General features: G+C 49.3%; 1 protein-coding gene across 1 annotated transcript in view; it reads left to right on the top strand.

Annotated features, from left to right (window-relative positions):
- The window catches only part of LOC135037288 (histone H3-like centromeric protein cpar-1), a 273082-nt gene that overhangs the window by 154905 nt on the left and 93226 nt on the right, over positions 1–24951 (top strand). The window contains exon 4 of the mRNA XM_063954543.1: positions 18844–18951. Within this exon, the coding sequence (XP_063810613.1) occupies positions 18844–18951 (108 nt within the window). The remainder of the gene's footprint in view (positions 1–18843; positions 18952–24951) is intronic.

The following is a 24951-nucleotide window of genomic DNA, read 5'->3' as shown; positions in this document are numbered from 1 at the left end:
AATGTGATGTCACCCCCTGCGGGGCCGACACCTGAGTGGATGGACTTGTGGAAGGAATTACGTGAAAGTGTCAACTCCTTACATAAAAGGTTTGACAACATAGCAGATGTGGGACAGCCGGCTTCTCAGCTCGTGCATGCCCAGCTGTCTCAAAAGCCATCAGGGGCTCTAAAACGCCCGCTACCTCAGATGGCAGACACAGAAGTCGACACAGATACTGAATCCAGTGTCGACGACGATGAGACTAATGTAACTTCCAATAGGGCCACACGTTACATGATTGAGGCAATGAAAAATGTGTTACACATTTCTGATACTACCCCAGCTACCACAAAAAAGAGTATTATGTTTGGGGAGAAAAAACTACCAGTGGTTTTTCCCCCTTCTGAGGAATTAAATGAAGTGTGTGAAGAAGCGTGGGCTTCCCCCGATAAGAAACTGGTAATTTCTAAAAAGTTACTAATAGCGTACCCTTTCCCGCCAGAGGATAGGTCTCGTTGGAAGACATCCCCTAGGGTGGATAAAGCGCTCACACGCCTGTCAAAGAAGGTGGCACTACCGTCTCCGGATACGGCCGCCCTAAAGGAGCCTGCTGATAGGAAGCAGGAGGCGATCCTGAAGTCTTGTAGAAAACAGACACAATTGGGCGCTAATGATTTATATTGGATAATAGCCGCACGCTCCTAGGGCCCGGTTTTTCTGACCCCAATTAAATATATCAAAAAGAAAAAGAAAAAAATGGAACTGTGCATATTATCCAAAAATGAGACATTTATTCAATAACGTAATAAAACATAAAAAGATTAAAAGGAAAAAATTCCCCCAATTACCGGCCGGTAAACACAATAAAATTACTGTTCAGTATTCATACAATAAGCCCATATATCACAGTAATATACTTTCAACCACCTAAGAACAAAGGTCTGATTCTTGCATCCGTTCACAGGTGACTACTATAACACAGCAGGCGTCCCTGCCATGTTAAATGTACTAGATTGTCCGTGGGACTATTTCAATAAGCAATAAAATTGTGTGTATCCTTCGCTTGTTCTACCCCTGCACAACCAGGGTTTAATAATGAAATAGCAGCAATGTCCCATAGGTTAACTGATGCAAAGACAGAACAGCAGTGTGAGCTTATATTTGTTAGTCTTTTTTAAGAGAAGCAGAATTAATTGTTAATAGGCAGTCTCTGATATCAGGCAATTAGTACAACACACTGATCTGGGAGTGAATTTCACTAATCCCCTTAGCACTGGGGTCCGAGTGTCAAGGTGTTAATATAGCATTATGCAGTTGCTCATACCACCAGCAATTTTGTGCCCACAGAGGTGTCCTATTCAGCAGTTGAGCCAGCCGGCTATAGACTCACGGTCATCCACATACGCGTTTCTCCGCTTTTCTCTGACCTCAGCGGCTTCCTCAGTGTGTATCATACACACTGAGGAAGCCGCTGAGGTCAAAGAAAAGCGGAGAAACGCGTATGTGGATTACCGTGAGTCTATAGCCGGCCGGCTCAACTGCTGAATAGGACACCTCTGTGGGCACAAAATTGCTGGTGGTATGAGCAACTGCATAATGCTATATTAACACCTTGACACTCGGACCCCAGTGCTAAGGGGATTAGGGAAATTCAATCCCAGATCCGTGTGTTGTACTAATTGCCTGATATCAGAGACTGCCTATTAACAATTAATTCTGCTTCTCTTAAAAAAGACTAACAAATATAAGCTCACACTGCTGTTCTGTCTTTGCATCAGTTTACCTATGGGACATTGCTGCTATTTCATTATTAAACCCCGGTTGTGCAGGGGTAGAACAAGCGAAGGATACACACAATTTTATTGCTTATTGAAATAGTCCCACGGACAATCTAGTACATTTAACATGGCAGGGACGCCTGCTGTGTTATAGTAGTCACCTGTGAACGGATGCAAGAATCAGACCTTTGTTCTTAGGTGGTTGAAAGTATATTACTGTGATATATGGGCTTATTGTATGATATGAATACTGAACAGTAAATTTATTGTGTTTACCGGCCGGTAATTGGGGGAATTTTTTCCTTTTAATCTTTTTATGTTTTATTACGTTATTGAATAAATGTCTCATTTTTGGATAATATGCGCAGTTCCATTTTTTTCTTTTTCTTTTTGATATATCCTGAAGTCTGTATATACACATTCAGGCATTATACTGAGACCAGCTATTGCTTCAGCATGGATGTGCAGTGCTGCAGCTGCGTGGTCAGATTCCCTGTCGGAAGATATAGATACCCTTGACAGGGACACTGTATTGCTAACCATAGAGCATATAAAAGATGCAGTCTTATACATGAGAGATGCACAGAGGGATATTTGCCGGCTGGCATCTAAAATAAGTGCAATGTCCATTTCTGCCAGGAGAGGATTATGGACTCGGCAGTGGACAGGGGATGCAGATTCTAAAAGGCACATGGAAGTTTTGCCTTACAAGGGTGAGGAGTTGTTTGGGGATGGTCTCTCGGACCTCGTTTCCACAGCGACAGCTGGGAAGTCAGCATTTTTACCCCATGTTCTCTCACAGCCAAAGAAAGCACCGTATTATCAGGTACAGTCCTTTCGGCCCCAAAAAGGCAAGCGGGTTAAAGGCGCGTCCTTTCTGCCCAGAGGTAGAGGGAAGAAGCTGCAGCATACAGCCAGTTCCCAGGAACAAAAGTCCTCCCCCGCTTCCTCTAAGTCCACCGCATGACGGTGGGGCTCCACAGGCGGGGCCAGGTACGGTGGGGGCCCGTCTCAAGAACTTCAGCGACCAGTGGGCTCGCTCACGGGTGGATCCCTGGATTCTTCAAGTGGTATCTCAGGGGTACAAGCTGGAATTCGAGACGTCTCCCCTTCGCCGTTTCCTCAAATCTGCCTTGCCAACAACTCCCTCAGACAGGGAGGCAGTGCTAGAGGCAATTCACAAGCTGTATTCCCAGCAGGTGATAGTCAAGGTGCCCCTCCTTCAACAAGGACGGGGTTACTATTCCACAATGTTTGTGGTACCGAAACCGGACGGTTCGGTGAGACCCATTTTAAATTTGAAATCCTTGAACACATATATAAAAAAATTCAAGTTCAAGATGGAATCGCTCAGGGCGGTTATTTCAAGCCTGGACGAGGGGGATTACATGGTATCACCGGACATCAAGGATGCTTACCTGCATGTCCCCATTTACCATCCTCACCAGGAGTACCTCAGATTTGTGGTACAGGATTGTCATTACCAATTCCAGACGTTGCCGTTTGGTCTGTCCACGGCACCGAGGGTATTTACCAAGGTAATGGCCGAAATGATGATACTCCTTCGAAAAAAGGGAGTTTTAATTATCCCGTACTTGGACGATCTCCTGATAAAGGCGAGGTCCAGGGAGCAGTTGCTAGTCGGGGTAGCACTATCTCAGGAGGTGCTACAACAGCACGGTTGGATTCTAAATATTCCAAAGTCACAGCTGGTTCCCACGACACGCCTACTGTTCCTGGGGATGGTTCTGGACACAGAACAGAAAAAAGTGTTTCTCCCGGAGGAGAAAGCCAAGGAGCTGTCATCTCTAGTCAGAGGCCTCCTGAAACTAAAACAGGTGTCGGTGCATCACTGCACGCGAGTCCTGGGAAAAATGGTAGCTTCCTACGAAGCAATTCCATTCGACAGGTTCCATGCAAGGACCTTTCAGTGGGACCTGTTGGACAAATGGTCCGGATCGCATCTTCAGATGCATCGTCTGATAACCCTGTCTCCAAGGACCAGGGTGTCTCTGCTGTGGTGGCTGCAGAGTGCTCATCTTCAAGAGGGCCGCAGATTCGGCATACAGGACTGGGTCCTGGTGACCACGGAGGCCAGCCTTCGAGGCTGGGGGGCAGTCACACAGGGAAGAAACTTCCAAGGAATATGGTCAAGTCAGGAGACTTCCCTGCACATAAATATTCTGGAACTGAGGGCCATTTACAATGCCCTAAGTCAGGCAAGACCCCTGCTTCAAAACTAGCCTGTACTGATCCAGTCAGACAACATCACGGCAGTCGCCCATGTAAATCGACAGGGCGGCACAAGAAGCAGGATGGCGATGGCAGAAGCCACAAGGATTCTCCGATGGGCGGAAAATCACGTGTTATCACTGTCAGCAGTGTTCATTCCGGGAGTGGACAACTGGGAAGCAGACTTCCTCAGCAGGCACGACCTCCACCCGGGAGAGTGGGGACTTCATCCAGAAGTCTTCCAACTGATTGTAAACCGTTGGGAAACGCCACAGGTGGACATGATGGCGTCCCGCCTAAACAAAAAGCTAGAAAAATATTGCGCCAGGTCAAGAGACCCTCAGGCGATAGCTGTGGACGCTCTAGTGACACCGTGGGTGTACCAGTCGGTTTATGTGTTCCCTCCTCTTCCTCTCATACCTAGGGTACTGAGGATAATAAGAAGAAGAGGAGTAAGAACGATACTCATTGTTCTGGATTGGCCAAGAAGAGCTTGGTACCCGGAGCTTCAAGAAATGATCACAGAGGACCCATGGCCTCTGCCGCTCAGACAGGACCTGCTGCAACAGGGGCCCTGTCTGTTCCAAGACTTACCACGGCTGCGTTTGACGGCATGGCGGTTGAACGCCGGATCCTGAAGGAAAAGGGCATTCCGGAGGAAGTCATTCCTACGCTGATAAAAGCTAGGAAAGAGGTTACCGAGAACCATTATCACCGCATATGGCGAAAATATGTTGCGTGGCGTGAGGCCAAGAAGGCCCCAACGGAAGAATTTCAGCTGGGCCGATTTTTGCACTTCCTACAGTCAGGGGTGACTATGGGCCTAAATTTGGGTTCCATTAAGGTCCAGATTTCGGCTCTTATCTATTTTCTTCCAGAAAGAACTGGCTTCCTTACCTGAAGTTCAGACATTTGTTAAGGGAGTGCTGCATATTCAGCCCCCTTTTGTGCCTCCAGTGGCACCTTGGGATCTCAACGTGGTGTTGGATTTCCTGAAATCACATTGGTTTGAACCACTTAAAACCGTGGAATTAAAATATCTCACGTGGAAAGTGGTCATGCTGTTGGCATTGGCTTCGGCCAGGCGTGTGTCAGAATTGGCGGCTTTGTCATGTAAAAGCCCTTATCTGATTTTCCATATGGATAGGGCAGAATTGAGGACTCGTCCCCAATTTCTCCCTAAGGTGGTATCAGCTTTTCACTTGAACCAACCTATTGTGGTGCCTGCGGCTACAAAAGACTTGGAGGATTCCAAGTTGTTGGACGTAGTCAGGGCCCTGAAAATCTACGTTTCCAGGACGGCTGGAGTCAGAAAGACTGACTTGCTGTTTATCCTGTATGCACCCAACAAGCTGGGTGCTCCTGCTTCGAAGCAGACTATTGCTCGCTGGATCTGTAGTACGATTTAGCTTGCGCATTCTGCGGCTGGACTGCCACATCCTAGATCAGTAAAAGCCCATTCCACGAGGAAGGTGGGCTCTTCTTGGGCGGCTGCCCGAGTGGTCTCGGCTTTACAACTTTGCCGAGCAGCTACTTGGTCGGGGTCAAACACATTTGCTAAATTCTACAAGTTTGATACCCTGGCTGAGGAGGACCTAGAGTTTGCTCATTCGGTGTTGCAGAGTCATCCGCACTCTCCCGCCCGTTTGGGAGCTTTGGTATAATCCCCATGGTCCTTACGGAGTCCCAGCATCCACTTAGGACGTCAGAAAAAATAAGATTTTACTCACCGGTAAATCTATTTTTCGTAGTCCGTAGTGGATGCTGGGCGCCCATCCCAAGTGTGGATTGTCTGCAATACTTGTATATAGTTATTGTTAAACTAAAGGGTTATTGTTGAGCCATCTGTTGAGAGGCTCAGTTATATTTCATACTGTTAACTGGGTATAGTATCACGAGTTATACGGTGTGATTGGTGTGGCTGGTATGAGTCTTACCCGGGATTCAAAATCCTTCCTTATTGTGTCAGCTCTTCCGGGCACAGTATCCTAACTGAGGTCTGGAGGAGGGTCATAGAGGGAGGAGCCAGTGCACACCAGGTAGTCCTAAAGCTTTCTTTAGTTGTGCCCAGTCTCCTGCGGAGCCGCTATTCCCCATGGTCCTTACGGAGTCCCAGCATCCACTACGGACTACGAGAAAAAGATTTACCGGTGAGTAAAATCTTATTTTAAACTAAATATTGGAAACCTGATCAATTTGTGCTATTATCTCGTGGCTTCCGTATCGCCTAAACTGAAAACAATGCTATCGTGTGATTTGTATTTAGTGGGCGTACCTGTACGCACGTTGCGTAAACACGCCACATGTGTAGGCCTTTACGTTGTGTACGCAGTCCCAAACGTTGTCCGAGACATGTGTACAAAGGCCGTATGTCCGCAGTACTACAAATCCCACACTTCTATAAATGTAAGCGATATTTAACTATAATCGCTTACTTAACACTACACACAGTTTCCACTGTATCAACCTTTACAACTAGGCCAGGCTGTGTGTGCGTCTTACACTTACTCCCTTAAATATTCCTGAAACTTCAGAACAAGATTCGATGCTTCCTATCTCGTCCGCAAGTGGCGATACATTCAGCAATGCAATTGCTGGGTCTCATGGTGTCGGCTTTCGACGTGGTGGAGTAGGCTCAATTCCACTCTCGCCCTCTGCAGAAGTTAATTCTGACCAAGTGGGACGGCCTGCCAGTAGCACGGATTCTTCAGTGGGCGGAGCGCCATCTGCCGGCCATATCCGCAGTGTTCATTCCGGGCTTCCTGAACTGGGAAGCAGACTATCTCAATCGTCAGGACGTACACGCCGGCGAGTGGAGCCTCCATCCGGAGGTGTTTCAACTTCTTGTGGACACGTGGGGCCTTCCAGATGTGAATCTGATGGCGTCTCGACACAGTCACAAGGTTCCGCGGTCTTCGGAGCAAAGACAAGGGATCCTCAAGCTGCATTCGTGGACGCTCTGGCAATTCCATGGAATTTTCAGCTACCGTATGTGTTCCCTCTGGTGTCAGTCCTGCCCAGTGTGATAAGGAAGTTCAAGCAAAAAGGAGGAACCCTGCTTCTGGTCGCTCCAGCGTGGCCCAGACGGCATTGGTTCTCCGAACTCCTGGGTCTCTTGTGGAATCGTCCCCTTCTACTTCCACAACAACCAGATCTCCTCGTTCAGGGCCCTTGTGTTTACCAGGATTTGGCCCGGATGACTTAGACAGCATGGCTCTTGAAACTTCCGTCTTAAGGGTAAAGGGTTTTTCTGAAGCGGTCGTTCGAACTATGTTGAAGGCCCGTATGCCGGCTTCTGCTCGGATTGACCATAGGGTCTGGAATGCTTACTTTCTCCTTCATCCACTAGGGGCCACTGGAGCATAGTTACAATGGGGAAATAGTAGGCAGTAATTGGGAGCTGGCACTTTAAAATTCTCACACTGTGGCTAGCTCCTCCCCTACTATCTCCCCTCCAAGCTAGTCTTAGTTAGTGCCCGAGGGAGCTGGTTCACTTGGGTTTTAGCTGAAGAAGTTTTTATTTTTTCTTTATTATTTTTCTTTTTCTTTTTAACACACACAGACTGGCAGCTCTGCCACTGCCAGTCTGCACCGCGGGAGCTGCCGGCGGGGTCCCATCGCAGCTGCGTGCGGCTCGGGATGAGCCACGGCTGAGGGAGACACTGAGCTCTCCTGAGCTGGCCGGACACCGCTGCGTGCGGCGCGTGTCGGGACCGCTCCACCAGCAGAAGACTCCGGCAGCTGGGCAGCAGTAAGTATATGCGGCCGGACACCGCTGCGTGCGGCGCCTGTCGGGGCCGCTCCACCAAGAACAGCAGCAGTGGTGAGTAAGCTGTACTTTATTTGAGGTGGCTATTATCAATGCACTTTTTTATTGAAACTGTACAATCCACTTCAGAAGGGCTCTCTGGGGCTGTAATGTACTGAGTGTTATAAGATTGGTGCGGCCCCCCCCTCGGTTCCCCTCGCTCTCTGGCGGCTGTGGCTCACCTCCCCGCTCCCCCCGCACGGATCCCCGCTCAGCGCGACTCACAGAGCCGGCACAGGGATCCCGCTGGAGCGCAAAGCAATTTTTACATTTGGCGCCTTGTACGGAGGGGGCGGAGCTAAGTCCCGTTCTGTATAGCGGGCTCAGCGCTCCCTGCTCCCCGGCGGCGACTCACGCTCTGTACAGCGCAACACTCCCCGGCGGCGGCTCGCAGATACAGGGCTCTGCTAGCTCTGTATAGCGGGCTCAGCGCTCCCCGGCTGTGACTCGCAGGACCAGCGGAGGGTACAGGGCGCTTCCCGCTTCGGTAGATGTAGTTTTTCAATAAGGCGCCATAACCGGGGGGCGGAGCTAACTCCTGCTCTGTACAGCGGGCTCAGCGCTCTCCGCTCCCCGGTCACTGTTATAGTGTAGTGGCCATTTATCTGAGTATAATGCAGGGAACATGTTTTATGCTGTGCGGCAGCGCAGACAGGTGGTGCTGGTGAGAATGTAATATACACTATGTAGTCAGAGTGGCTCAGCACTAATCCAGTTATCCATTTTATTGATTTTATCTCATAGCCCAGAGGAATTTCACTCTGGCGGCCATTTCCTCCCTGCAGGGAAAACCTCTGCCACATCCAGGTACAGACCTGGGTTCATATTTGCAGTGTCTTCTATAGCCTAGTGGGCTAATCTTGCATACTCAGAGACAAATAGATAAAGTCCCATGTATATTGGATGTTCAGTTATAAGAGTTAACATAGCTCCGCCTTGCCACATAACATTTCTCCCTGGCTTTTATCACTGGCTAACCGCCATTTTGGGAGACCATCGGAGCCTCCGAGACGGGTTTTCCTTCCCTTTATTATTCCTTTATTTCACTTGTAATTTGGGGAATGTGTGTGGCATCAGACAAGTACACTAGTAGCGGAGACATCTGAACACAGGGACCAGGGTTGGGATCCCAACAAAAACCTACTTTAAAGCTCCTATTCTGTCACTGCAGGTTATAGTGCAGACATTACATAGGGCTACGCATCTTTAACCCACCTTTTCTCCTTTCGTTCATATCACCTGGACAGTCAGAGAAATCCCTGTTAGGTGGGGATTGTGCGGGGCAGCCATCTCTTCAGCCCTCAACGCAGGGCGGGGTGTTGCCTTCCCTTTATTATTCCTTGGTGTCACTAGTTACTAATGCTATTTGTAATTTGGGTAATGTGTGTAAGGCATCAGACAAATAGCGCTGTGGCTCAGTATGCTAGTAGCGGGTATCTGAACAGGGGTTTGAATCCAAACGAAAAAAACTATTCTGGCCTTAGAATCCTTTCAGTCTGTGATTGCTAGTTTGAACAAGAAAGGGAGTTTTACGTGTCCCTTGTCTTCAGGGATGCCTGTTCACGGATTTACGTTGGGTTTCCTCATCGGGCTTTTCTCAGATTCGCATTACAGGATTCTCATTTTCACTGTCGGTCCTTTACTTTCGGTCTCTCTTCCGCTCCCACAGGGTTCAGGAAGATCACAGAATAACTCTTTTTCAAGGGCAGGAGGTGACGTTGGTTCCCTAATGGGACAATCTACTGCTACTATCCCACTCTGTACATTGGGTGGCTTCTGAATATCCGGAGGATCCAGGAGCTTCTGGTTCGACACAGATCCAATTTATGCTCCTCGTAGACACGGTCCGTCAGAGGATTTTTCCTTCCTCGGCACCAGGTACTCTATTTCTTCAGTCAAGTTGCGACGCAATGAGTGGTCGCCTACATTCTCCTCTGAGCGGGGGACAACAATCTTCTTTCCAGGTCAAGCCACCAGGTCAGACTCCCGGGTGAGGGAACATTCCCCGGAGTTTTGTCAGCTGGTCTGCTGTGGGCGGAGATTTCGAATCGACCTCAGGGCGTTCTGACTGACTCTTTAGCCCTTTACTACTCTCGGACGTGAGCTCTGGCGGCAGTAGCCGAGGATGCCCTCAGGGCTCCTGGGAGTTTCTGGTTATTCTATCCTGCCTCCTTTTCTATTTCTACCTCACTTTCGGTAACACAGGAGGGGAATATGCGTGCTAGTCCTCTCGGTGGCTCGGGTTGGGCCACCCATGACTTGAAGAGACGGCTACACCTGTTGTCAGTAGAGGAGCCTTGGCTCCTACCTTCGACTGGACTGTCTACTTCAACAGGGTCCTTTTCTTTGTTCAATCTTACACTGGTTTCATTTAACCGTGTGACTGTTCACGAGACCTCAGAAGGGAGGAGTTCCCTAGTTCGGTTAGGCCTACTGGGCCCCGATTTCAGAAATCTGTTACCTCTTCTCGCTTTTGCCACTTTTGGAAAACTGTATGGGACATAATAAGGATAAAAGGTGTTTTCCCCTTCTTTCAGTAACCATTCAGCCGTCATCTTTGGTTTCTCTGGGAGGTTTTGCTCCGCTGCGCTTCAAACCACATTGATCTGAATTTTCGGTCTCTGCCTTTTTCGCTTTTCTTCCAAAAGAGATTAGCCTGGCGGCCGTAAGTTCGGGCTCTCTTTCAGGGAGTACTCTATTGGCAACTCCCCTGCCTGAGCTTCGGCCTCAGCGGTCGTTTCTTCCAAAGGGGATGTCCGTTTTTCATATAAATCTGACACTAGTGTTTTTCAGTCCTCTTTGACTGTTGTCAGGGCTCGCCGACTCTCTCTACAGAGGTCTTGGGCTATTCGACGAAGGGTTTTTCTTCTTTGTTCTGTACGATGCTCCCGTACTAAATAGCCGGGGTCCCAGCATATGCTGGGCTGTTGGATACATCTGACCGTCAGACAGTCTTCTTGGCGGTTGCTCGGGAGCCTCCGTTTTCCATTTCAGCGCACTTTACGCGCGTTGTGGGACCTTCGTGGGCAGCTGCCCGTGGGGTCTCCATGAATACTTTATGTCGGGCGGCTACTTGGTCGGACCGACATTCGTTTTGTCAAATTCTACAAGTTTGACATTTTTGCGTCCTCTGCATCACAGTTTGGCCGAGCGGTTTTACAGGACTCTCAGCGCTCTCCCACCCGTTTTGGGAGCTCTGGGACGTCCCCATTGTAACTACGCTCCAGTGGCCCCTAGTGGATGAAGGAGAATTCAGGATTTTGGTACTTACCGATAAATCCCTTTCTCCGATTCCACAGGGGCCACTGGACGCCCGCCCAGCGCTGTTCCTCCTTGTTTTTTCCTTAACGGTTTGCAGATCACCATATGACTGCTTGTTGAGTTCGGGCTAGCCGGTTGTTTGTTAGGTTCTGTTCCAGGTATGGTTTGTGTTATCCTGGTTTACAGGGCTTCATTAACCTCCTCTACCTTACGGTTTGTTTATTCCACCTCTCCTCGGGCACAGTTTTACGTAGACTCGCTTGGTGGGGAGATTGTAGGGGAGGAGCTAGCCACAGTGTGAGAATTTTAAAGTGCCAGCTCCCAATTACTGCCTACTATTTCCCCATTGTAACTACGCTCTAGTGGCCCCTGTGGAATCAGAGAAAGGGATTTATCGGTAAGTACCAAAATCCTGATTTACTTGGTGTGCGTCTCACAATCATGACGTTTTCAAGTTTAGTACGGCCAAGGTTTAGGCCTTTCTATAACAGGGCCTGGACTTAGGTCTACGTCTGGCCTCCCTCAAGGTTCGCATCTCTGCCTTGTCGGTTTGGTTTCAGAAAAAAATTGCTACCCTACCTGATGTACATACATTCACCCAATGTGTGTTGCGGATTCAGCCTCCTTATGTGCCACCTGTGGCTCCTTGGGACTTGTCGGTGGCTTTGGAGTCCTTGCAAGAGTCTCCGTTTGAGCCTCTTGCCTCTGCTGACCTTAAGTGGCTTTCCCTTAAGGTCCTATTCTTGCTGGCGATTTCTTCAGCTAGTAGAATCTCGGACTTGGTGCGTTATCCTGTAAGTCTCCCTATTTGATTTTTCACCGTGACCGGGCGGTACTTAGAACGCGGCCAAGTAATTTACCTAAGGTGGTGTCTTCCTTCCACCTTAACCAGGAGATTATGGTTCCGGCCTTTAATTCTCCTGAGTTGTCTACCAAAGAGCTCTCCGTAGCTATGTGAAGAGAACTTTCTCCACTCGGAAATCTGATTCTCTTTTTGTATTGTTTGTTTTTCACAAATGGCCTGCTTCCAAGCAGACTTTGGCCAGGTGGATTAGAATGGTGATTGCACATGCTTATGTACAGGCTGGTCGTCTGGTTCCTGCTACCATCAAAGCCCATTCTACTCGGTCGGTTGGACCTTCTTGGGCGGTCCACCGTGGTGCGACCCTTGAACAATTGTGCAAGGCGGCAACGTGGTCCTCAGGGAACACGTTTGTAAGGTTCTATGCATTCGATACCGCTGCTTCCCAGGATGCTTCCTTTCTCCTTCATCCACTAGGGGACACTGGAGAGCAGTTACAATGGGGAAATAGTAGGCAGTAACTGGGAGCTGGCACTTTAAAATTCTAACACTGTGGCTAGCTCCTCCCCTACTATCTCCCCTCCAAGCCAGTCTTTGTTTTGTGCCCAGAGGGAGCTGGTCACACTCGAGTCTTCTCTGAAGAATTTTTTTTATTTATTTATTTTTTCTTCTTTCTTACACTCACAGACTGGCAGCTTTGCCACTGCCAGTCTGCACCGCGGGAGCTGCCAGCGGGGTCCCATCGCAGCTGCGTGCAGCTCGGGATGGGCCCCGGGCTGAAGGAGACACTAGCTCTCCGGAGCTGGCCGGACACCGCTGCGTGCGGCGCGTGTCGGGGCCATTCCGGCGGCAGAAGATTCCGGCAGCGGGCAGCGGTAAGTATGTGCGGCCAGACACCGCTGCGTGCGGCGAGTGTCGTGGCCTCTCCACCAAAGATGAGGGGTGAGTGGTGAATTTAAATATGTAATTTTACAAGTGTACTTTTATTTCTTGTAAATCCTGCTTCCCCTGCACTTAAAATGCATGGTTCAATGTTTTGGCCAGACCCCAACTCAGACCCTTGATTACTCCCGCTCCACCCGCGCTTAGCGCTGGTACCCACGGCTGCTGTTCACTCCCCCTACTCCCAGCTCTGAACGCTTGTCCCAGCGGCCGCGGCTCTCCCCCCGCACGGATCACCGCTGAGCGCGGCTTTCAGAGCCAGTATGGGGATCGCGCTGGAGGCGCTGAGCGTGTTTGAATGGGGCGCCTTTACGGGAGGGGGGCGGAGCTTATTTCCCAAGGCTGCAGCGCGGGAGATAGACGCAGATCGTGGTCTTCGGCACAGTGAGCGTATTACAGTGGGGGCACCTACACTTTATTATAGCTTCTAGCACTGCACAGTGTCGTACAATACCTTAGGGCTGCTGTGGCTGCGTTTCTCCCTGCTCCCCCTCCCCTCCCTCCCCTTCTGCCTATGGCTGTGTTTAGAGGAGGGTGACAGGTGCTGACATGGCATCTAAAGGCTCCAAGGCAGCACAGAAACAGCCATTTATGTGAGGATGGTGGGTCAGAACCATCTGCCCAGCCCTCATCAGAACCCCAGAGCACCCCTGCATGGACAGCACAGCTCACAGAGGTTATGTACCTGCTGACTAGGGAACTGAAGGCCTCTCGGGAGTATAGAGAGGCGGCCCAGGTCCGACAGCCGGTACCGGAACCAGAACCAGCATGGGCTGTTTCCCTGGCGAAATCAGTGGAAGGGCTCTCTAGGACTGTAAAAGAGATTGCTAGCTTCTGTGTTGCAGGATTCTGATGATGATATGCCTCAGTTAGATGAGGCAGTGGTAGATGTACAGGATACTGATGACGATCAGGTGTACGAGGACTCTGAACCAGTAGCTCAGGGTATAGAGGCTCTTATTACTGCTATTCGCTCAGTATTAAAGGTGGAGGAGACGGAGCAGGATACCTTACGCCCTTCAAGGTTTGGCACCAACCAATGCTTGCCGGTGACTTCCAGTTTCGGAGGAGTTGGATGCGCTCATAACGGCAGCTTGGAAGCATCCAGACGCAAAATTTCAGGTATCAAGAAAAATGTTGTCTTCCTATCCTTTTCCCGCAGATAGCAGGACGCGTTATGAGAACTCTCCAATTGTGGATCCTTCAGTGTCTCATCTATCCAAAAAGACGGTTCCGCCGGTTCCTAAAGCAAGTTCGCTGAAGGAGGCGTCAGATAGGAAGTTGGAATCCACCTTGAAGACTATTTACTCGGCTGCGCGGGTATTACATCGCCCGGCGCTGGTAGGTTGTTGGGTCAACAAGGCGATGGAGGCTTGGAATTCGGGACGATTTGCCGGCGGATCAACTGATACAGTTGGCGGAGCACATCCGTGAATCAGCCCTTTATCTCTGCGAGGCTTCCAAGGACATCTGTATTCTCGGAGCTAGGATTTCCGCTTTAGCAATTTCGGCCCGCAGGGCGCTCTGGCTGCGGCAGTGGCAGGCGGATACGGAGTCCAAAAGGGCAGCAGAAGCGTTGCCCTTTACGGGAGAGGTCCTGTTCGGTAAGGGTCTGGATGCCTGGATCTCTCAGGCATCCAGACCCATTCCAGGTTTCGAGGCCAGGCCAGGGGGGGAGCTACCGCCTCCCGTGGCCATAGGGGCAGAGGCAGAGGTTCCACAGCCTCAACCCAGTCAGAGGTTAAATCCTCCACCACTACCACCGCATGACGAGTTTCCCTCCCACCTGGGAGACCACAGGGTGGGAGCTCGTCTGTGGGACTTCAAGGAAGTTTGGGTACAGTTCTGCCCAGATGCTTGGGTCAGGGATCTCATCACTTGCGGTTACAAGCTCGATTTTCAAAGCCGTCCGCCCCGGCGGTTTTTCACCACGGGTTTACCAGTTTCCGACAGGAGTTGCCTTGCAGGCAGCGGTCCAAAAGCTTCTAGCCGCAAGGGTACTGATCCCTGTTCCCTCTTAGCATCGGAAACAGGGCTATTACTCAAGCCTGTTTCTCGTACCGAAGCCGGACGGCTCGGTCAGGCCAATCCTGAACTTGAAGGATCTCAATCAGTATTTGAGGGTATTCAAGTTCAAGATGGAGTCCCTCCAGTCTGTTATTGCGGGTTTGGAGCAAAACGAGTTTCTGGCGTCCTTAGACATCAAGGATGCATACTTACATGTTCCCATTTGGCCTCCTCATCAGGCCTTTCTCCGGTTCGCGATTCAGGACGCTCATTTCCAGTTCCAGGCCCTTCCGTTCGGTCTTTCTTCTGCTCCCAGAGTGTTCACAAAGGTCATGGCGGTCATGATGGCCCTACTTCGGAAGCAGGGTGTGACAATTGTTCCCTATCTGGACGATCTGCTCATAAAGGCGCGCTCGGCAGAGCTTTTACTTCAGAATATCCGGATAACGCAGGACCTTCTGATTCGGCACGGGTGGATCCTGAACTTCCCAAAGTCTCACTTATGCCCATCAAATCGGTTGCTGTTTTTGGGGATGATTCTCAACACGGTCTGTCAGAGGGTTTTCCTTCCTCAGGACAAGATCCTGTCTCTGCAGACGCTGGTGCGATCGGTACTTCGACACCGTCGGGTGTCAGTGTATCTTTGCATTCGCCGTCTGGGAAAGATGGTGGCGGCGTTCGAAGCTCTTCCGTACGGTCGTTTCCACTCTCGACCTTTTCAGCTGTGTCTTCTACATCAGTGGTCAGGATCTCATCTGTTCCTTCATCAGCGGGTGACGCTATCTCCAAAGGCACGTTCGTCGCTTCTCTGGTGGCTCCAGTCAGCACATCTGTTGGAAGGAAGGCGGTTCGGAGTGTGGGATTGGACTCTTCTCACCACGGACGCAAGTCTGCGAGGCTGGGGGGCAGTGACCCTCGAACATCTGTTCCAGGGACGCTGGTCGGTCCACGAATCCGCTCTCCCGATAAACATTCTCGAACTACGGGCGGTATACAACGCCCTACTTCGGGCACATCACCTGCTGCGCGGTCGAGCGGTCAGGGTTCAGTCCGACAACGCCACGACGGTAGCGTACATCAACCGTCAGGGCAGCACTCGCAGCCGTGCGGCGATGAGGGAGGTCACCAACATACTTATCTGGGCGGAGGAGTATGCTCTGTCCTTCTCTGCGATATTCATTCCAGGAGTGGAAAATTGGGAAGTCGATTACCTCAGCCGACAGGACATGCACCCGGGAGAGTGGTCACTTCATCCCCAGGTGTTTTGTCAGCTGGTCCACCGGTGGGGAAGACCACAGATCGACCTCATGGCGTCCCGCCTGAACCATCAGCTGCCTCTTTATTACTCTCGAACGAGGGACCCGGCGGCGGCGGGTGTGGATGCCCTCACGGCTCCTTGGAATTTCCGGTATGTTTACCTCTTTACTCCCTTCCCGCTGTTGCCTCGGGTTCTACAACGCATCAAGAGAGAAAACGCTCTGGTCCTCCTGGTGGCTCCAGATTGGCCACGCAGGACTTGGTACTCCACCCTACACCTGTTGTCAGTAGCCGAGCCTTGGCCCCTGCCACTACGGGACGATCTTCTGCGACAGGGTCCTTTTATTTATCCAGACTTACGCAGGCTACGTTTGACGGCGTGGCTGTTGAGAAGGCCATCTTGAAAAGGAAGGGGATTCCTAGTACGGTTATTCCTACTATGCTTCGGGCTAGAAAGTCAGTCACATCGTCTCACTACTACCGCATTTGGAAGGCTTATGTAACCTGGTGTGAACATTGACAGTTTTCTTCTTCAGTTTTTCACTTGGCCCACCTTCTTAGTTTTTTGCAGGCGGGTTTTTCGGCAGGCTTAAGACTGGGTTCACTAAAGGTGCAGGTCTCTGCTCTTTCGGTTTTCTTCCAGAAAAAGTTAGCCTTGTTGCCGGAAGTTCAGACTTTCTTTCAGGGGGTTTTACAAATACGTCCTCCCTTTCGCCCTCCGACAGCACCATGGGACCTCAATCTGGTCCTCTCTTTTCTGCAATCCTCGTTGTTTGAGCCTCTGGAGTCAGTGGAGATGAAATATCTCACCTGGAAGGTGGTTCTTCTCCTGGCTCTCGCTTCGGCTAGACGGGTGTCGTAACTTGGGGCTCTCTCTTGTCGGCCTCCTTACCTGGTGTTTCATGCTGATAGGGCCGAGCTCCGTACTCGCATGTCTTTTCTACCTAAGGTGGTGTCCGATTTTCACATCAATCAGCCACTTGTGGTTCCGGCTCTCTCGGTGCACTCTCCAGATTCAAGATCATTGGACGTGGTCAGGGCGCTCAAGATCTATGTGGATCGGACTAAGGCTGTTCGGAAGTCCGATTCCTTATTTGTTCTATACGATGCTACGCGCCGTGGTTGGCCGGCTTCTAAGCAGACTTTGTCACGATGGATTCGGCTGACCATCAGACAAGCTTATTTGGCAGCTTCTCGGGAACCTCCGGCTTCAATTTGAGCGCACTCTACGCGCTCTGTGGGACCTTCGTGGGCGGCTGCCCGTGGGGTCTCCATGACTTCTTTATGTCGGGCGGCTACTTGGCCGACATACGTTTGTCAAATTCTACAGGTTTGACACTTTTGCGGCCTCTGCATCACAGTTTGGCCGAGCGGTTTTACAGAACTCTCAGCGCTCTCCCGCCCGTCTTGGGAGCTCTGGGATGTCCCCATTGTAACTGCGCTCCAGTGTCCCCTAGTGGATGAAGGAGAAATCAGGATTTTGGTACTTACCGATAAATCCCTTTCTCCGATTCCACAGGGGATACTGGACGCCCAGTATCACTATGTGATACTGATCACGGTTCGCAGATCACTATGTGACTGCTTGTTTGGTTCAGGTTAGCCTTTTGTTAGGTTAGGTTCTAAGTTGGTCTTTCGTGTTATCCTGGTTTACATGGCGGCGTTAACCTCCTCTACTTTAACGTTCATTTAGTTCAGCTCTCCTCGGGCACAGTTTTACGTAGACTGGCTTGGAGGGGAGATAGTAGGGGAGGAGCTAGCCACAGTGTTAGAATTTTAAAGTGCCAGCTCCCAGTTACTGCCTACTATTTCCCCATTGTAACTGCGCTCCAGTGTCCCCTGTGGAATCGGAAAAAGGGATTTATCGGTAAGTACCAAAATCCTGATCCGGAAAAAGGGATTTATCGGTAAGTACCAAAATCCTCATGCCCGCTACAGTGCGTCCCCTCAGATGAGGAACTGCTTTAGGACATCCCCGATGTGAATCCTTGTGGAGCCCAGTGTATCCCGCAGCAGAAAATGAGATTTATGATAAGAACTTACCGTTGTTAAATCTCTTTCTGCCGAGGTACACTGGGCTCCACAAGGTGCCCACCCGGACGCACTTAGCTTCTTTGGGTTGGTATTGGCATAGCCGCTGACACCCTCTCCTGCAGTGAGTGTGTGGTGTAATTGGCTATGAGCGATTGTCATCTCTGGTACCTGCTATTGCTTTGGGCTGGAAACTGAGCTCCTGTGCATGGAGGCGGGTTTATAGAGGAGGCGGCGCTGTGCATCTTGGGAACAGTCAAAAGCTCTGAGCCTGTTGGTGCTTCGGATCAAGATCCTACTCTACATCCCGATGTGAATCCTTGTGGTGCCCAGTGTACCTCGCAGAAAGATATTTAACAACGTTAAATTCTTACCATAAATCTTATTTTATGGGCAGTACAGATGGTGTTATGGTTTGCATTACTGCCTCACAGCACTGAGGTCATCGGTTCGATTAACTATGTGGAGTTTGTATATTTTCCCAATACTTGCGTGGGTTTCCTCTGGGTACTCCGTTTTCCTCCCACGATCCAAAAATGTACTGGTAGGTTAATTGGTTCACAATAAAATGAACCCTAGCATGAATGTGTGCGTGTGCGCAAGTGGTAGGTAATATAGATTGTAAGCTCCACTAGGGCAGGGACTGATGTGAATGGCCAAATAGTCTTTATAAAGCGCTGCGGAATATGTGTGCGCTATATGAATAACAATAATAAATAAATATAAATAATTTGCTTTTGCAGAGTTGGTTTTGGACAACACAGGGTCTGAAGACATTGTTATCCGAAGGAAGGCGAACTATTCGAGGAGGGTGCCTCCACCTGACGCAGAATCAACAAGTGCCCCTCAAAGTAAGAGGAAGTTGCTCTTTGTTTTTTAAATAGAGTTTGTTTATTCGAAAAAGGATCACCAATACAGACATATCATTAGACATGGGAAATCGCATAGTACAGGATAAGCAATGCAACAGTTTATAGCATGTGTGAACTCCAAAAGTAAGATACATAACATTACATGTACAATTGCTCCCACATTATTACCAAGCTCACGGTGCAATAAAGATCTAATGTCCGTAAACAGGTTATAAATTACATGTTAGAGACATTTTTAATTTTCTCCCCAGTTATTTAACAATTACAACTCCAACTAGTAGGCCGTAACATAGTCTACAGAAACTTCTAGAACATAAAGAATAGGAAAGGAAGAAAAGAGAGATAAAGAAAAAACAAGAAGCAGTATTACAATAAATAGGTGAGGTATATAGAGTAACGGTGAATATCACGACCTGGCCCTGCATGAACCCAGGACACACACCACCACCAGGGCGCAGTGCGTCTCATAGCGCAAGGGCGGGAGAGGAGTATACAGAAGTAATCCAAGGGGACCATATTTTCTCATATTTCGAAATGGCAATATTTTTCATGTATATATAGTGGTCTTTAAGGAGAGTGTCATTAACCAGAGCCTTAAAGGCTGATACAGAAGGGCTATGCGGTGCCATCCATGTCCGCGCAATGCACACTTTGGCCAGGGCACAAATACTACGAGCATAAAGGCCCTCCCACTTGGACTCCGAAGCAGGCCCCCCATTCCCAGTACACAGAATCTCAAAGTCAACATACTCCCAGGCATCGCCGTGTGCTCCAGAATCGACCTGACCCCAGACCAAAACACCTGAATGGACGGACACTCTCACACAAGGTGCCAAAAGGATCCCCCATCGGCCCCACATTTAGGGCAAACAGCTGTAGTGCCAGCCCCAAACCTGGCCAACCGAGCCGGTGTCATATAGGATCTGTGCAAAATAAAGAGCTGTATTTGTTGAAATCGGAGTGACTTATTCACCATACCCGGGTACTCCAGGGCAAGCTCCCAGTCCTCCTCGCCTATGGGGCCCAGATCACACTCCCAACGCACACAGAGTCCCGAGAGAGGGTCTGCATAAAGTGTTTTTAATAGGTACGAGTAGGTAAAAGAAATCACCTTAACCCGTCCCATAGGTAAAAGAAATCACCTTAACCCGTCCCAACGAGCTTAAAAAGGTCTTTATGGGGAAATGGAGGCGCGTCAGGGGTGAGTCCCGAAATTCTGATTGTAAGACGTGTCGGAGTTGTAGGAATCTAAAAAAATAAGAATTAGGTAGACCAAATTCCTCCTTTAACTGCTGAAACGATTTCAGCGTACCATCACTGTACAATTGGGATATAGAGACAATGGAGTATGGAACCCACACCACCCCGCGCTCGAGGGCCCCCAGCTCGGGTAGTGAAGTAGAGTGCCAGAGGGGAGTATCCGGGTCCAAGCCATCAAACCCAAGCAGATTCCTCAAAGCGAGCCAGATCTTCATGGCCTGGAAGACAATAGGGGGAGAGTACCGAGAAACAGTCCCACTCAGCAAAACCTGCACCGGAGAGAGGCCCGGATAGTAGCACTGGACAAACGCCCATTGTAAAGTGCCGGCATCCCCGCCCTGTATCCAGGTGCTAAGATGTGATAACTGAGATGCAAAGTAGTACATTTGAAAGTTGGGTAAGGCTAAACCTCCATCAGCTTTTAGCCTAGTGAGGGTATTCAACTTTATCGTAGGCCTTTTGTTGGCCCAGATCAAGGATGATAATATACCATTCAGTTTCCTAAAAAATGCCAGGAAGATATATACCAGGGATTACAAAACAATGTATAATAGTTTGGGTAGAATTATCATTTTAATGAGACTAACCCTGCCAGTCACTGTCAGCGGAAGCTTGCACCAAGCTCTCGACTTGCGTATAATCAGTTGCGTCAGTGGGTCTAGGTTCAGGGGTATAAAATCAGAAGGGTTATTTGTGACTTGAATTCCAAGATATTTAAACTGATCTGTCCAGCATAGCGGCAAGGAGAGCTTCGGGACCTGGGGAGTAGAACCAATGACGGGCATAATAAATGACTTGGGCCAGCTGATACGGAGACCAGAAAAGCCGCCGAATTCCTCAATGACCTGCAGCAAAATAGGCATATCAACAGCATAATCATGTAGAAATAACAGGTCATCCGCATAAAGGACAATTTTGTCTACACAAGGGCCCGTAGCGATTCCCCCAATGTCCGGGTGTGTCCTAATCAGGCAGGCCAGAGGCTCTATGGCTATAGCAAATAGGGCAGGGGAGAGGGGGCACCCTTGTCTAGTACCCCGAGACAGGGTAAAGGAGGACGAAATGTAACCATTTACCAAGATCCTGGCACTCGGATTTTGATATAGCAGTCTGATCCATTGTATGAAGTTAGGGCCAAACCCCATACATTTCATAACTCCCCACAGGTAGGACCATTCAACGCTATCGAACGCCTTAGCCGCGTCCAAGGAGACCACGACCGAGTCCGAGGGGAAGGCATGTGGAGCCTGCAGAATAGTATACAGCCTACGAAAATTAATAGGCGTGGACATGCCAGGCATAAAGCCAGATTGATCCTGATGTATTATGGACTTAACCGAGTTAAGCCGAACTGCCAGAATTTTTGCCAGGATCTTAGCATCAGTAGGAATGAGGGAGATCGGCCTATAGGACTCCAGGAGTCTGGGGTTCTTGCCAGGTTTTGGTAGTACTATAATAACAGTCTCGGACATTGAGGGAGGAAGTTGAGTAGTAGCAAACGTATCCAGAAACATAGTAAGTAACTTAGGGCCAAACAACTCTATAATAGGATTTTAATACCTACCGGTAAATCCTTTTCTCCTAGTCCGTAGAGGATGCTGGGGACTCCAAAAGGACCATGGGGTATAGAGGGGATCCGCAGGAGCTTGGGCACACTAAAAAGACTTTGACTGGGTGTGAACTGGCTCCTCCCTCTATGCCCCTCCCCCAGACCTCAGTTATAGGAACTGTGCCCAGGAGAGACGGACATTTCGAGGAAAGGATTTTTGTTACACTAAGGGCGAGAAACATACCAGCCCACACCACAAACATACCGTACAACTGGAGCAGCATGGAAACCAGATAACAGTATGAACTAACAACAGCAACAAGCTGAATACAACTGATACACAAATCTCGTGTAACCGAAAAAAACACTATCAATACAACTGCAAGGAACAGTCCGCACTGGGATGGGCGCCCAGCATCCTCAATGGACTAAGAGAAAAGGATTTACCGGTAGGTATTAAAATCCTATTTTCTCTTACGTCCTAGAGGATGCTGGGGACTCCAAAAGGACCATGGGGTCTATACCAAAGCTTCAGACCGGGCGGGAGAGTGCGGACGACTCTGCAGCACCGATTGAGCAAACATGAGTTCCTCATCAGCCAGGGTATCAAACTTGTAGAACTTAGCAAAAGTGTTTGAACCTGACCATGTAGCTGCTCTGCAAAGTTGAAGAGCCGAGACCTCTCGGGCAACCGCCCAAGATGAGCCCACCTTCCTGGTAGAATGGGCCTTCACCGACTTCGGCAACGGTAGCGCAGCCAAAGAATGAGCCTGCTGAATCGTATTACAAATCCAGCGTGCAATAATCTGCTTAGAAGCAGGATTTCCAATCTTGTTGGAAGCATACAGGACAAACAGAGCCTCAGTTTTTCTAGTAAGAGCCGTTCTGGCGACATAAATTTTCAAAGCTCTTTCAACATCAAGAGATTTTGGGACAGCCACAGCATCCGTAGCCACAGGTACCACAATTGGTTGATTTATGTGAAACGAAGAAACCACCTTCGGCAGAAGTTGTTGACGAGTCCTCAATTCTGCTCTATCCACATGAAAAATCAAATATGGGCTCTTGTGAGACAAAGTTTTTTAACACAAAACTTTGTAGATTTGCTGGTGTTCGTGCAGCGCTTTTCAATCGCTCTGCTGATCGGTGAGTGATTGACAGGAAGTGGGTGTTTCTGGACGGAAACTGACCGTTTTCCGGGAGTGCTAAAAACGCAGGCGTGCCAGGGAAAAACGCAGGAATGGATGGAGAAACGGGGGAGTGGCTGGCCGAACGCAGGGCGTGTTTGTGACGTCAGACCAGGAACTAAACGGACTGAGGTGATCGCAATCTAGGAGTAGGTCTGGAGCTACTCAGAAACTGCATGAAAATGTTTAGTAGCAATTCTATAATCTTTCGTTAGCTATTCTGCTAAGCTAAGATACACTCCCAGAGGGCGGAGGCCTAGCGTTTGCAATGCTGCTAAAAGCAGCTAGCGAGCGAACAACTCGGAATGACCCCCCATGAGCTATAAATAGTGCACACTGATAGAGTAATCGATCCAATGGTCAGAGCGTTTATCAAATCTGCAAAGTGTGTACCCAGCTATATCACCCCCTGTGCTGAACGTGTTTTAGTTGTTTTTTGTCAGATTCCAACATGTATATTATTTTCTTTTTTGTTGTTGTCAATGTTGCACCCAAACTCTTTACATACTTTTTTCTTTTGAAAGGCTTTGAAATGTCCTTAATTTACTTTACATCCTCAGAGGTAAAATGCCCCAAATAATATTTGTTTGTCTTGTCTTATTTTTGAAAGAAACTCCACAAAATATTTTGTTCTTGCCTTGGCATTAATTCACTTTTTCAGAACGGCAAAAAGCAGGATACTACATGTAGGTTTCCAAAATACAATCTGCACCTGAAAATAATGATTACATACATGTGGTGGGGAAGGGGTGTGTGTGTGTGTGTGTGTGTGTGTGTGTGTGTGTGTGTCTATATATATATATATATATATATATATATATATAATGTATTTATTTTTTAACTTTGCAGATAACCCCCACACCCCTAGGACATAGAAATATTCTATCAAGCTATCATATATATTTCTGCTGCGATGTACACTGGGCTCCACAAGGAGTCACATCGGGGTGTAGAGTAGGGTCTTGATCCGAGGACCTAACAGGCTCAAAGCTTTGGACTGTTCCCGAGATGCACAGCGCCGCCTCCTATATAACCCCGCCCTCATGCACAAGAGCTCAGTTTGTAAGTTGGTGCCATGCAGTAAGCAGGCACTTAACAGGAGGGCTGCCTTAGGCAGCCCATTCGTTGCTTTAAATTGAAAGAAAAAGAAGATTCTGTGAGAAACTACAAGGGCTGCTGCGGGTAAAGTCTCATAGACTTTCCTACTTGCAGCTCCGTCACCCCCAGCGGCGCTGTATACTCCCGTGCCCCGGTTTCCGGGTCACTGCAGCGGAGGCGCAGATTCTTTCAATCGTGAGTCACACACACACGCCGCCGTCCTCCCGGATCGTGGGGCCGCAGCTACGGGGGAGGTAAGGGGCTATTGTGCCCGCACTTTACCGCGATCCAGCGCGGCCGTAGGAGGCTGGCTGTGCGCACGCTGGTGTGGCCACTGATTACTGGGCAGCCGCTCCACTAGCCACCAGGGACACTTAAGGGCACAGGTCTGGGGGGCTCTTACTGTACGTTAACACTGTTTTTAACTGGCCGCAGAGCCCGGTGGGGATGCCAGCAGGGGGAGCAGGTCGGACCTGAGGCCCCTCCCCCCAGCCCCAGGGCGCCATTTCTACAAGTGTTCCCGCCCTGGAGCTGCCTTCCTTTCCTTCACTTCCGGACAGCAGCCATCACTGATAGAGCTGTACTGTTCCTGGGACTGCTGGGGCAAATCCTGTTCTGTAGAACCGCCTGATTGTCAGTGCTGTGTTTCCTACAGGATACTTAACTAACACTGTCCCGGTGACAGGTAGAATACTCAAGAAACAGTGCATACATTCAGGGTTGTGTGGTACAAACACTCTGTGATATACATCCATTAGTTACTGTGTTTTGTTATATTTATTGTTAACACATATAGCCAGACTGAGTATTACTTTGTATTGCTAGTCCAGTGCAGTTTTATGGTGCATAATTTCTGCATGGTACGTGTGTGACAATATATGTGTG

Source organism: Pseudophryne corroboree, chromosome 1, assembly GCF_028390025.1.
Source record: "Pseudophryne corroboree isolate aPseCor3 chromosome 1, aPseCor3.hap2, whole genome shotgun sequence".
Classification (NCBI taxonomy): Eukaryota; Metazoa; Chordata; class Amphibia; order Anura; family Myobatrachidae; genus Pseudophryne; species Pseudophryne corroboree.
This window is presented reverse-complemented; position numbering and strand designations above follow the sequence as displayed.